The sequence below is a fragment of the Ostrea edulis genome, chromosome 8, assembly GCF_947568905.1.
Source record: "Ostrea edulis chromosome 8, xbOstEdul1.1, whole genome shotgun sequence".
Lineage (NCBI taxonomy): Eukaryota > Metazoa > Mollusca > Bivalvia > Ostreida > Ostreidae > Ostrea > Ostrea edulis.
In genome coordinates, this window is record NC_079171.1 from 30,748,033 (window position 1) to 30,761,344 (window position 13,312).

The window sequence follows — 13,312 nt, forward strand, 5'->3', positions numbered from 1 at the left end:
CTTCTAAGAGTCTCCTGTATGAAAACTGAATAGATTCCCTCAACAAGTGTTCTATGGTCCGCTTTATTCGCGGGAAAGTCTGTGGTTGTTACAACTTCAATTCATTGCAGAGAATATGTCATTTGCATGAATATTGTTGCCACTTAAAGACGACGATTGATGACGTCGCTTGGAGATATAACATATCCAACCATGATTGTATGTATTGTAAATTCACTCTTTCACACCACTACTTATTTGTGGTAGATGACTAACACCCGCATCCCGTGCTAACTGATTCAGAAAACACGGATATGAAATCTAGCTAAACCTTTGTTACAATGTGTTGTTATTATCTACTGACCTCTACATGAATTCAATGTATCAAGCAGAGAATTTCCACATAGCCCGCCATCCTTGCATGTATTGCGTTGAAACAGATAATATAAATAACTCTTGTAATGTAAACAAGTTTAATTATTTATTTTGAGAAAATAAAACATAACGTTGTTATGTTATATGTTACAGGGTATTGAATTTAAATGGCATCATTAGTTTTAATAAGTATAGTGTAAAACTTGCAATGATTTTATCGTTTCTTGGAGGGGGTTCCGTGGCCGAGTGGTTAGAGCATCGCACTCAAAATCCCACGGCCTCTCACCTCTGTCGGCACGGGTTCCAATCCCGCTCGTTCCGGTAAGTGGAATGTTTCCGAGTTTACTTTCTGAAGGTCGGTGGTCTCTTCACAGGTACATTGTATCTTGTTTCTCTCTTCCACCAATAAAAACTGGGCGCCACCATAATATAACTGAAAAATTGTTGAGTGTGGCGGTAAACATCAATCAATCGTCTCTTGGGTCTTAGAAGTTAATGTTAAATTAATTATTTGACAATAACATGTCTAAGTACAATGGAATTCTAATTTGAGGGTATTACATTATTAATTGGGTTGCAGTCGGGCTTTAAACGAAGACAATACACCCTTTAACAAAATACGTAGGAAATTCCACATCCATCCAAGGTTCAGATATTAAAGCAGGGCATTATTTCTACATTTTAAAAATATGTTTTGAGCTTTGGTAAGATGTTATAAATACTGACTGTAGTTGATGTTTAGGTGATTGAAAAATATCGGAAACAAATTTGATCTATTTAGATTTTCACGCTTTTCCTTGAAAGAATTATTAATATAAAATCACAATAAAAAAAGAATATCTGAATATCTTCAACGTCTTTCTAAATTACGCAATTACGTGTGATGAGATTTACCACTGTTCGTTAGCTTCATCTTTCATCATAATAACATTACATTTTGTCTGCCGTGTTTCATACCAATTGTTAGGTCGTTCTTTACACCCCTATTTCGACTACGTATTACTCCGTTTACCTGATCAAGATATAGGGGGTCACGGCCGGTGCAACAGAGGATGCGTACTCCTCCTGGTAGCTTGAACCACCTCTGTTCGTGTCCTATTCTTAATTTTTGTATTTGTTATAGAGGTTATGAAATTGATCACTGTTCGTTATCTTCACTTATTAGAAAACAGGTGAATAGAAGTTGGTTCGCTTTATCTCGGTCGAAGAAACATACAAAAAGATGGTAAAAATATGTTACTACTTTTTATTGATATCAACATCTTAACATTGATGAGCTTTTGGCATCCTTCTCATTTTGCTGCAACGAAGTAGTGTAAATTTTATATTTTCCATAATTTTAATTTTTTTTTAGAGCTTCCTTGTTTGAAAAGATGACGCATTACCCAGGGGAGGTTAACACTACTAGCTCTCAGTTACAATGTGTTATTTTTAAATTCATGTATTTCACCATAGATGACAGTATATCATGTCACAAGAGTTCTTTCAAAATGCATAATTTTTTTTTTAAGTATGTAACTAATATTGCTGTTTCTCTTATAGGAGTTTGGTTACATAATGGTCTTTGTCAAAGCGGAACACTAATGAATTACAGGGTATTATTGACATTTCCAGCTTGATCAATTATTTACTTAGATGATGTATTCTTCTGATAATTTTCATTTCTGTCATACTCCTACTAAATAGTTTGTTTTGGTTTGTTGTATATTGCTCGAAAAATTTCACTCGTATGGAGATGTCGGTGAGAACTTTTTGCTTGACAAACATCAGACTTGGTATACTGGTAGATCCCTAAGAGTAAATGATCCCTATTGATTTTGAGGTCACTTGGTAAAGGGTCAAATTGGACAAAGGAATATACTGTCTGCTTAATGTCTTGAGAACCCTTTGCTTGACAGACATCAAACTGTGTACACTGGTACATTTTCAGGAGAAGATGACTCCTCGTGCTTTTGGGGTCACATGGTCAAAGGTCTACTGGACATAAGAAGACACTGTCCGCTCAATATCTTGTGAACTTTTTGCTTGACAGACATCAAACTTGGTACACTGATACATGCTAAAAGGAAAATGATTTGACAGACATCAAACGTGGTACACTGGTACATTTTCAGGAGAAGATGACTCCTCGTGCTTTTGGGGTCACATGGTCAAAGGTCAACTGGACATAAGAAGACACTGTCCGCTCAATATCTTGTGAACTTTTTGCTTGACAGACATCAAACTTGGTACACTAATACATGCTAAAAGGAAAATGATTTGACAGACATCAAACGTGGTACACTGGTACATCTTCAAAAAAGATTACCCCTGTTGATTTTGAGGTCACATGGTCAAAGATCAAGGGTTAAACTGGGCATAGTAATATATTGTCTCCTATATTTTAAGAATCATTTGCTTTAGTGACACCAAACTTGTTACATTGGTACAGGATAAGGAGTAGATGACCACTACTGATTTCAGGTCGCATGTTCAATCGACTGCTGGCATAGGAAGATATTGTCTGCTCATTATTTTGAATTGGTGATACTACTATCAATTAAATGATGCATGTGTATAACCCTTTTCAATTTTGCACCACGGGAGGCATGTGTGTTTTACAAACATATATTGTTTTATTTCAACTCTACTTGTAGGATGCAAAATTCCAAAAATAAACATCAGCAAATAAATGTCGTCACATCAAGAACCCTCTCTGAATCTATTATCTGTATGCAATGGCGTCACATTATCAAGGAAATACTGTCGGAAGTACCTTAATTATTTGATAAAATAACAGTTTATATGTCAATTCCTTGTTTTTATGCTATGCTAAATAAGATTTTCAAGGTGAATCTAACTATATAATCGAGAGGGGCCATTTTCCTCAAGACATATTTAAGAGGCCTAATTCGATATACCCTGTGAGCTCGAAATAAAGGACACCCCAGAGTCGCCCACTTCTGCTTCATACTTAGCTATTTTATTGAAAGTAGACATTAAGGGCAAACTGACAACTCAACTGTATGCCAAACGGGATGATTTCAGCTTCTCCATCGTCAACTTCCCATATTTATGTAGCAATATTCCATTATCACCTGCATATGGCGTTTATATATCTCAACTGATTCGATACGCAAGAGCTTGTTCTGCTTATGGTCAGTTTTTAAATCGAGGTAAGCTACTGACAAACATGTTGATAGTACAGGGGTTTCAACAGTTTCGATTGAAGTCAGCATATCGCAAATTCTATGGTCGTTATAACGATGTAGTTCGTCAATACTATAATAAAAATGTATATGGGATCCAGAAAAGTGCTTTAAAAATACATAGATGAACAATCTAACAATCGGTATGAAACAAGTTAGACAACACTCGACGCAATGTTAGGTTCTATTGGCAAACTAAATCATTATCATTTGATAAGCATTACCTTTCTCAGAACTGTCTGACAACAAAATAAGAATAAGAAAATAATACAGGGAAAATTATATTGGCCACATGAAACACCAACAAGAAAAACCATAACGTTCTAAATGGAATACATTTACTCTAGCTTGACAACATGTAGAATTTCACATAATTGTTAACAAAATCGAAAATTTACATTTTTAAACGGGCGTGACGTATTATTTTCTGATATTTTGTATACATATGCATTTTACGTTTTACAATTTAGAACTTCAATTTCACAATATATACGGATTGCACGCAATTCCAGGTCTTTAAAAGCTAACAATCTGTGGCGTAAATTCAACGGAATAATTGCTGAGGACAAAAGTAAAAATAATCATGCAACAAATCAATCTGTTACAAAGGTACACATGTTTAACTCTAGACCACGTCATTATCTTTAGATCATTTTTCACTTTGAAATTTATTTAATCAAAACACATCTTATATCTTTAACACGATTGATTGATTGATTTATTGATGTTTTCCGCCACACTCAACAATTTTGCAGTTATCTGGTGGCGCCCAGTTTTTATGGGTGAAAGAGAGAACCCAGATACAATGTACCTGGGAAGAGACGACCGACCTTCCCAAAGTAAACTGGGAAACTTTCTCACTTGCCGGCGCGAGCGGGATTCTAACCCGCGCCGACAGAGTGAGAGGCCGTGTGATTTTGAGTGCTATGCTCTAAACACTCGGCCACGGAGGTCGAACATCAATCAATACATGCATATGTAACTGTTGTTTCAAAATGCATAAAATATGTATGGATTTTCCACACTACTGAGATTCTAAAGATGTTAAAAAAGGAACTGTTTTCCTTTATACTCTCGTCAACATTGTGAAATATATCTTTAATTACCATCATCGATTTCACCCCCGGCATTATAGAAAACGCTAAAATTGTTTTCTGAACTAATTAAGACACAGTTTATTGAGAATTATTAGCTAATCACCAGCGAAAAGATTAGTTACGAATTTTGCCGATGGCTCACTTGAGGCAAGTCTCATCGTGAATTAGCAACTGAACAACCTTTCTAACACTGAATGTGATTTAGCTACTGAACGACCAGAGACAGAAATACTTGTGAATTAGCAACTGAACAACCAGAGATAACACTGATTGTAATTAGCAACTGAACAACCAGATACAGGACTCATTGTGAATTATCAACTGAACAACAAGAGACAGGACTGATTGTGAATGAACGACCAGAGACAGCACTGATTGAGCAATAACGTCTGAAAATAAAATAACAGTAAAAACGCACTGAATACATTTTATGAAATAGTGTAGTAATACCAACGCTACAAAACTTTGGACGTCCAGAGTAATTCTTAAATGCCAGAAGAAATGAAAAGAATGGACGGGTCCGTGATATTTGTTTCCTGCCTTCTGCTTAGCGTGTTTGGCTCGATGGTCGATGTTAAATCCCAACTTTACGAAACAGAACTGGATTTTGACAACAAATTGTCTTCTAACAGTCTCCTGTATCAAAACTTAATAGATTCCCTCATCACGTGTTCTATGATGTGCTTTATGCGCGGGAGCGTCTGTGGTTGTCACAGCTTCAATTCATTGCAGAAAATATGTCGTCTGCATGAGTATTGTTGCCACTCAAAGACGACCATTAATGACGTCAGTTGGAAATATTACAAATCCCACCATGATAGTATGTATTCTAAATTCACTCTTTCACACCACTACTTATTTATGGTAGATGATGAACACCCGTATCCCGTGCTAACTGATTCAGAAAACACGAATGTGAAATCAAGCTAAACCTTTGTTACAATGTGTCATAGTATTGTAATATTTGATATATGCTTCTACTATTGCATCCACACATTTTAATTATAAACAAACTTTTCAGTGCCTAGATATAGACCATCGTTTACTTAATCCACCTATGTGTTCTTTATCTTCTTTGACCTATAGTGTAGTTTGACATGGTATTACTGGTGATATTGATATGGTTGAAAATTAGGACCTCCAATTCCTTATTCTAAAATGTCCTGAATACTGAGAGCCTCGGTCTTTCAATTGGCGACAGAACTTCATCTCTATTATGATTTCTCTCGAGGATTGTGCCAGACGATGGACTAAATATGAAAAGGAAGAACTTGATACATTTCAGAATGGGTTAAAAGTATAAGAGGAATATTAAAATCCCGCATTGGACCTATTTAACCAAAAGTACGTACCATCTATTCGTCTGTGGTTAGTAAACCAGAAGTGATAAAAGAATTAGATAGGTTACATGACGAATATTTTTTTGTTTCAGCTGACGAAGGTTGTAACAACATACTCTTTGTTTTGAGGCTCATTATTACAACTGTATTTTAAACGAATTTGGCATTAATTCCACTTTTGGTAATCGTACTTATACTTCAGCTGCCCTTTGAAAAGATGAAATTCTTTAAAATCATGCTTCAGTTTTAGACACATTTAATATCCCAATCAATAGGTCGGATGGATAGGAGTTACCGTAAATAAACTGGGTCCCTAAACTTCTTGAAACCCCTTACAAACAAAGAAACATTTATGGATCCCATCAATCTTCTTCCAAGCCACTAACTTTACTCCTCACGAAAATATTCTCGGAAAGAGAAACTTTAAACGTAATGTGCGACTACATATGTTTGAAGTGGTGTATATCAAATGTGGATTCTAAAACAATTCTAAAGAACTTTTAGCTAGCTAACTTAAAATAGCAAAACGTTTCTTAAATCATCAACATCAAAACATATAACTTTCAAAACTTTACACGACATTCCTCAGGATTAATTACAGACTAGAGACTTTGACACTATAGATAGCTGCTTCTGCACCAAAAATGGAAAACGCAAATATTCCTTGCTAGTGATCAGTCATCCAAAGAATTACTTTGTTAAACGCCACAGATTCCACGTACTATGGAGTTAAAATAGAAGGTATTCTGGAGTTCCTCATTGACAATATCTTCGTGATCTTTGGTGATCAGGTATTCCAACTGTCTGTTGGAATTCCCATGGGCATGGATTGTGCTCCTTTGTTAACTGACTTGTTTTAATGTTCCTATGAAACAGAACTTATTCAAAAACTTCTACGCAAGAAGAAAAGAATATCTTGCTGTGGCCTTCAATTCAACATTTAGATATATTGACAACAGCTTATCTATTAACAACAATAATTTTCAATCATATGTCGATTCGATATATCCCATTGACCTCCAAATAAAAGACACCACAGAGTCATTCACTTCTGCTTCATACTTAGTTATTTTATTGAAAGTTTATATTAGCGGCAAACTAACAACTCCACTTTATGACAAACAGAATTATTTCAGCTTCTCCGTTTTCAACTTCTCATATTTATGTAGTAATATTCCATTATCACTTGTATGAAAGGCGAAGATAACGAACAATGGTCAATCTCATAACTCCTATCAGCAATACAAAAATAGATAGTTGGGCAAACATGGACCCTTGGACGTAGCAGGGGCGGGATCAGGTGCCTAGGAGGAGTAAGCATCCCCTGTCGACTTGCTACACCCGCAGTAAGCTTTATATCTTCATCAGGTAAACGCAGTTATCCGTAGTACACATCAGTGTGTCAAGCCTAACAATCGGTATGAAACATGTCAGACTCAGTTGAACCAATTATAGGTTGTATTGACGAATTAGATTGATACGGTATAAGTTTTACATCGTTATGACGACCATAGAATTTTCGAAATATTGACTTCAATCGTTACTGTTGAAACTCCTGTAACCTCAACTTGTTTGTCAGTAGCTTGCCTTGATTTAAAAACTGACTATACTCAGAGGAAGCTCTTGCGTATCCAATCAGTTGAGAGATATAAACATCATATGGTGTATATGGTGTTTATATCTCTCAGATGACTCGATACGCAAGAGCTTGTTCTGCTATGATCAGTTTCTTTATCTGACCGGTCGATAGGTGGATGCTTACTCCTCCTAGACACCTGATCACACCTATGGCATACCCAGAGGTCCGTTTTTGCCCAACTCTCTATTTTGTATTGCATATAGCAGATATGAGATTGATCACTGTTCGTTATATTCACCTCTCATTACGTTGTCCATACTCGAAATATAATTAACACAAAGCTTCAGATTACGGTGATAATGCTTATCTGGAGAAATGTTTTGATTGAGCTATCAAAGGCCTCCAAAGTTTAAATTTACCGAGAAGCAGGGACATTTTTTTATGTGGAATACATATGCTTTTTTCTATTTCAGCATTACTTACAGAACGGGAAATTAAAAAATAAAACATCATCAAGTACATATCTAGATCATTTTTTCTTAGTTTTTACTGATGTTTAGAAAATATACCAAAACTAAATAAATCGATAAGAATCGTGCTCCGTCAATATGTGATCGGTTTTTTATTCTTGTGAGGCAGAATGTATTCAATCACTACGTCATGGAAAAAAGAAAATAATCTTGCTGTGGCCTACAACACTAAGATTTATATGACAATTCCTTGTGTTTGCTAAATATGTTTCTCAAGGTGAATCTAATTATATGGTCGATATGAGCCACTGTTTTTTAGACACATTAAAGAAAACAAAGAAAAGGAGTTACACTGAAAAATAAAGAAAAGTTACAACATTTATTTTAGTAAAATGTCCAAACGAATACACAAAGATGACGAACATAGGAGTGGGAGTTTGCCTTAAGTTTGTAACCACGCCCACCGGATATCTGAACGCCGCCATTTTTTGTCAACAAATAGGGGGCAATCTCATTCGTCTTGATTCTCACGAAAAGTTTGACATATTCCAGCAATTCATTAATTGTGAGTATAGTTTTACTGTATCGTTATTACTAACAATCATCTGTCCACTGTCAGAACCAAGACAGATATACCAGTAGGTACACGTTTTAATGGCAATAATCACCGTTGGGAGGACATGACTGTGGTGGTTGTTGATCATGAACCAAATTGGTCTAATAACGAAAGAAAGTAGAAGACAAAATTCTAAATACACAGGTTGAAATCATTTCAACACATAAAGTGTCAAGCCCCATCACATAAAATTCTAAACACGACTCAAAATATAAACCAGACATATCCATCATGAACCCGATACACTCACCATCACATGAAACCCGATACACTCAACATCACATGAAACCCGATACACTCAACATCACATGAAACCCAATACACTCATCATCACCTAAAACCAGATACACTCATCATCAAATAAAACCAGATACACTCAACATCACATGAAACCCGATACACTCATCATCAAATAAAACCAGATACACTCAACATCACATGAAGCCCGATACACTCATCATCAAATAAAACCAGATACACTCAACATCACATGAAACCCGATACACTCATCATCAAATAAAACCAGATACACTCAACATAACATGAAACCCGATACACTCATCATCACATGAAATCCGATACACTAATCATCACATGAAATCCGATACACTAATCATCACATCAATCCCGATACACTCATCATGACATAAAACCAGATACACTCAACATCACATAAAACCAGATACACTTCCCATCACATGAAACCCGATACACTCACCATCACATAAAACCAGATACACTTCCCATCACATGAATCCCAATATACTCATCATCACATGAATCCCGATACACTCATCATCAAATGAATCCCGATACACTCATCATCAAATGAAACCCGATACACTCATCATCACATGAAACTCAATACTCATCATCACAAGAATCCCGATACACTCACCATGATATAGAACCCCATACACTCATCATCACATGAATGCTGATACACTCATCATCACATAAATCCAGATACACTCAACATCACATGAAACCCAATACACTCACCATCACATGAAACCTGATACACTCATCATCACCTAAAATCAGATACACTCATCATCACATGAAACCCGATACACTCATCAACACATGGAACCCAATAAAAATACATATTTGAAATCATTATTACGATTTCCCCGTCATTACAAAACATGAAAATCAGGATGTTTATACGCCTTAATCTTTGGTATTATTTTGACCTAAACCATTTCCTCTCTAATCAATTCATACATATTTGAAATTATTTTTAACATTCTTAGACACAACAAAGAAAAGCATGCATTGATTTTATTCCAATCATATCTATTTATCCAGGTAACAAAAACGCCGATGAAGATTTTGGGGTGTGGGTACAGGCCATCAGAAGCACTAACCACGTGTGGAGATTTGAGGACGAATCGGAATTCAGTGAAGTGTGCCCCCTTGCGCTGTCCGGAAATAATCATGAGACACGTTTACGGTTTTCCACAGCACAGAGGTCATGTTCGGACACTTTAGAAAGGCTAGAGTATCGATATGTTTGTGAATATGTGTAACGTGGTATGCAGCAATTTAGTTATGCCTGTATTAACCAGAAATGTAGTACCCATCACTGTAACCACATTTGTTGATTTCTTTGATGTGGTAGTCAGCATCATGCCCTGACTTTCTCAATACTTTTTGCTACCTCTGAAGCTTTGATATTCTTTCAAACACTGTCATATTATGGTACCCGTCGTTTCAAGTACATGCAAGAAGCATATATCTATCAATACTTACATACAGAATCACCATGGTCATTGTATGTTCCATTTTTTTTTTAATGTTACATTGTTTGTGAGTTACAGTTATTATCAATATATACATTTACATTTAGAAATGAAAGAATCCAAGACCTATGTTAAACCCTATGAAGGTGAATGTATCAAGGAGGTTTGGAACACCTGCCCTTTAAAGAATAGATAGATATTGTCCAAAAAGAACGCGGAATCTTTGTGATATCAACTTGAGAGCACATTTAGGTAGACTCAGATTGATGTTTATCAAAGGAGTTTCGAGAATACTGACCACACGGTATGGGTATTTTGGAGTACATTTTTATTGACGAAGCAGCTGTCTATAATGTCAAAAATCGTTCTCTTTCAATTTATCGTGAGGAATGGTGGTATACACTAGTATACAGTGTCAAAAACTCATACATCTTCATATTGATAGTTTTAGCAAAGTTTTATGGGTTCAAATTTACTTAAAGTTCATTGGAATTTTCAAGAAATCACGTTTGATCTTCACCAACTGTCGCATATGCTGTGGCACGGTACTTCTGACGTTTCTCGTTCACAGCAGAGAATATTTTCATAGGGTTAATAATAGAGATTGGTAGAATAAATAATGGATCTGTAAAAGTATGTTTGCTGTAAGGAATAATCGAAATGCACAGCACAAAAGGGGAATAGTAATACAACATCTTGGATTCAATACATGTTCATTACTAGAATCGGTATAAACACGTGACGCACTGCCTCCCCGTGTGGTGTTGTAACGTAAATTCATAACAGATAGCTATATATCTCAAGTGAAAATATGTACTCTTTACTATTACTTCCATTGTTTGCTCTACGTCTTTTAATGTTATCATCAAATGACCTCTACATGAATCCAGGGCATCAAGCTGAGAATTTATATAGCCTGCTATCCTTACATGTCTTGCGTCGAAAAATATGATATGAATAACTCCTGTAGTGTAAACAACTTTAGCTATTCATTTTGAAAAAAAAAAATATGAACGTTGTTATGTTCTACTTAACAGGGTAATGAATTTAAATGACAGTATTGTTTTTAATAACTACATTGTACATATTGCAATTATGTCATCGTCTCTTGGAGCTTAAAATCTAATGTTACATTCGATATTTGCCAATGACATGTCTAGGAACAATGGAATTCCAATTTGAGGGCAATACATTATTAATTTGGTTGCAGTCAAGCTTTAAATTGAACGTAGACAGTAAACCCTTTCATAAAATACGTAGGAAATTCAACAAGCATCCAAAGTTCAGATATTAAAGCACGACATTATTTCTGCATTTTAAAAATACATTTTGAGCATTAGTAAAATGATATAAATACTGACTGCAGCTGATGTTGACGTGATCGAAAAATATCATCAGAAATAGATTTAACTAATTCATATTTTCGTCAATGTCCTTGAAAGAATTCTTGAAATAACATTACAGCTGTAAAGACTATCTACAAATCCTAAAGGGTTTCTATATTACGCCATTTTTCATAATAACATTAAATGCTAGTTGACGTCTTTCATACCAATAGTTAAGCCGTCTTTCATACACTGATTTTGACTATGTATTACTCCGTTTACCTCATCAAGATAAGTGGTGGGTGCGACAGGAGATGATTACTCCTCCCAGTGACTTGACGCACCTCTGTAGGTCCAGGCGTCTATGTGTGCACTACTCTTAATTGTGTAGTCTTTATAGAAGTTATGAAATTTATCACTGTTTGTTATCTTCACTACTTAGCAAACAAGTGAAAAGAAATTATCTCGCTTTAAGAAAAATACGAAAAGATCGTAGAAATATGACACCGCTTTATATTGATATTAACATCTTAACATTTGATGAGCTCTGGAAAGCCTTCTGATCTTGCAGCAAAAACTTAACTCTGATGTCGAAATTTCCCCTCTGACTGTGGAGTTTGTTTTCTTTGTGTCCCACTGTACCGAAATAGTGTGAATTTAATATTTTCCACAATTTTAATTTCTTTGAGAGCTTCCTTGTTTCCACAACAATGAAAAGATGGTGCACTACTAGCTCTCAGTTACAGCGTATTGTATTACAGTTCATGTCTTTCACCATAGATGACAATGCACAATGTTATTGTCACAAGGAGTCATTTAAAATTCATAATCTTTTTAAAAGTAATCAATGCTGTAGTTTCCTTTATAGGAGTTTGGTTACATAATGACTTTTGTCAAAGCGGAACATTAATGACTTGCAGTATATTATTGACATTCCAAGCTTGATGAATTATTGACTTAGTTGATGTATTCTTCTCAGATTCATTGGCTATGGGATGCGATTTGTTTCAAGTGTATTATACTTGTAGAATGTATGTCTTATTGTGATAAAATTTATATTTGTTTTCGTAACAGAAATATCGAATACTGACAAACTCACTCATATTAAGCTGAATTTCGTCTGATAATTTTCATCTCTGTCATCTCTGTCATGCTTATACTATTTCGACATTTTGGTTTGGTTTGTTGTATATTGCTCGGGATTTTTTTACTGATATGGAGATGTCACCATAGTCGGTGACGGGCTGCAAAATTTAAACCTATGATCGGTGCTTAAGGACATTGAACAGGGAGGGATTATTATCGTTCCACAACGTTTGTGGTGTGGAAACTTAGATTTTGATATCGATTTATATTGACATCCGAAGGCTCGCCCAATTTAGTCACCTCTTACAAGCAACTGAGGACCTATTCTAGCCTGCACTCCCCACAGGATATATATTGTGGAAGTTTCAATACGGTAATGCTCGTTTAATAAGATATAGGATGACATAAAAGAAATTATCTCACCACAAGATAAGGAGAAATAATTTATATTGTTCTCCCCTTACGATTATATTAGAAAGAAGAAAACGGACCCCAAACGTGTAGCAAACAAA

At 35.5% G+C, this 13,312-nt stretch overlaps 1 protein-coding gene across 1 annotated transcript; it reads left to right on the forward strand.

The window, feature by feature from the left end:
- Positions 1–4,869: 4,869 nt before the first annotated feature.
- LOC130049548 (uncharacterized) lies at positions 4,870–11,368 on the forward strand. The gene is made up of 3 exons (XM_056147356.1): positions 4,870–5,459; positions 8,417–8,593; positions 9,956–11,368. Exons 1-3 carry the CDS (start codon positions 5,129–5,131, stop codon positions 10,174–10,176), a joined length of 729 nt encoding a protein of 242 aa, XP_056003331.1. The 5' UTR covers positions 4,870–5,128; the 3' UTR covers positions 10,177–11,368.
- Positions 11,369–13,312: the final 1,944 nt, after the last annotated feature.

What these genes read in the sequence shown, in the direction of transcription:
- LOC130049548 (XM_056147356.1), top strand. Translation starts at nt 5,129, where the DNA reads ATGCCAGAAGAAATGAAAAGAATGGACGGGTCCGTGATATTTGTTTCC. An exon ending in TTACAAATCCCACCATGATA is followed by an intron (nt 5,460 to 8,416) that starts GTATGTATTCTA and finishes CATTTATTTTAG; the next exon opens with TAAAATGTCCAAACGAATAC. An exon ending in ATTCCAGCAATTCATTAATT is followed by an intron (nt 8,594 to 9,955) that starts GTGAGTATAGTT and finishes CTATTTATCCAG; the next exon opens with GTAACAAAAACGCCGATGAA.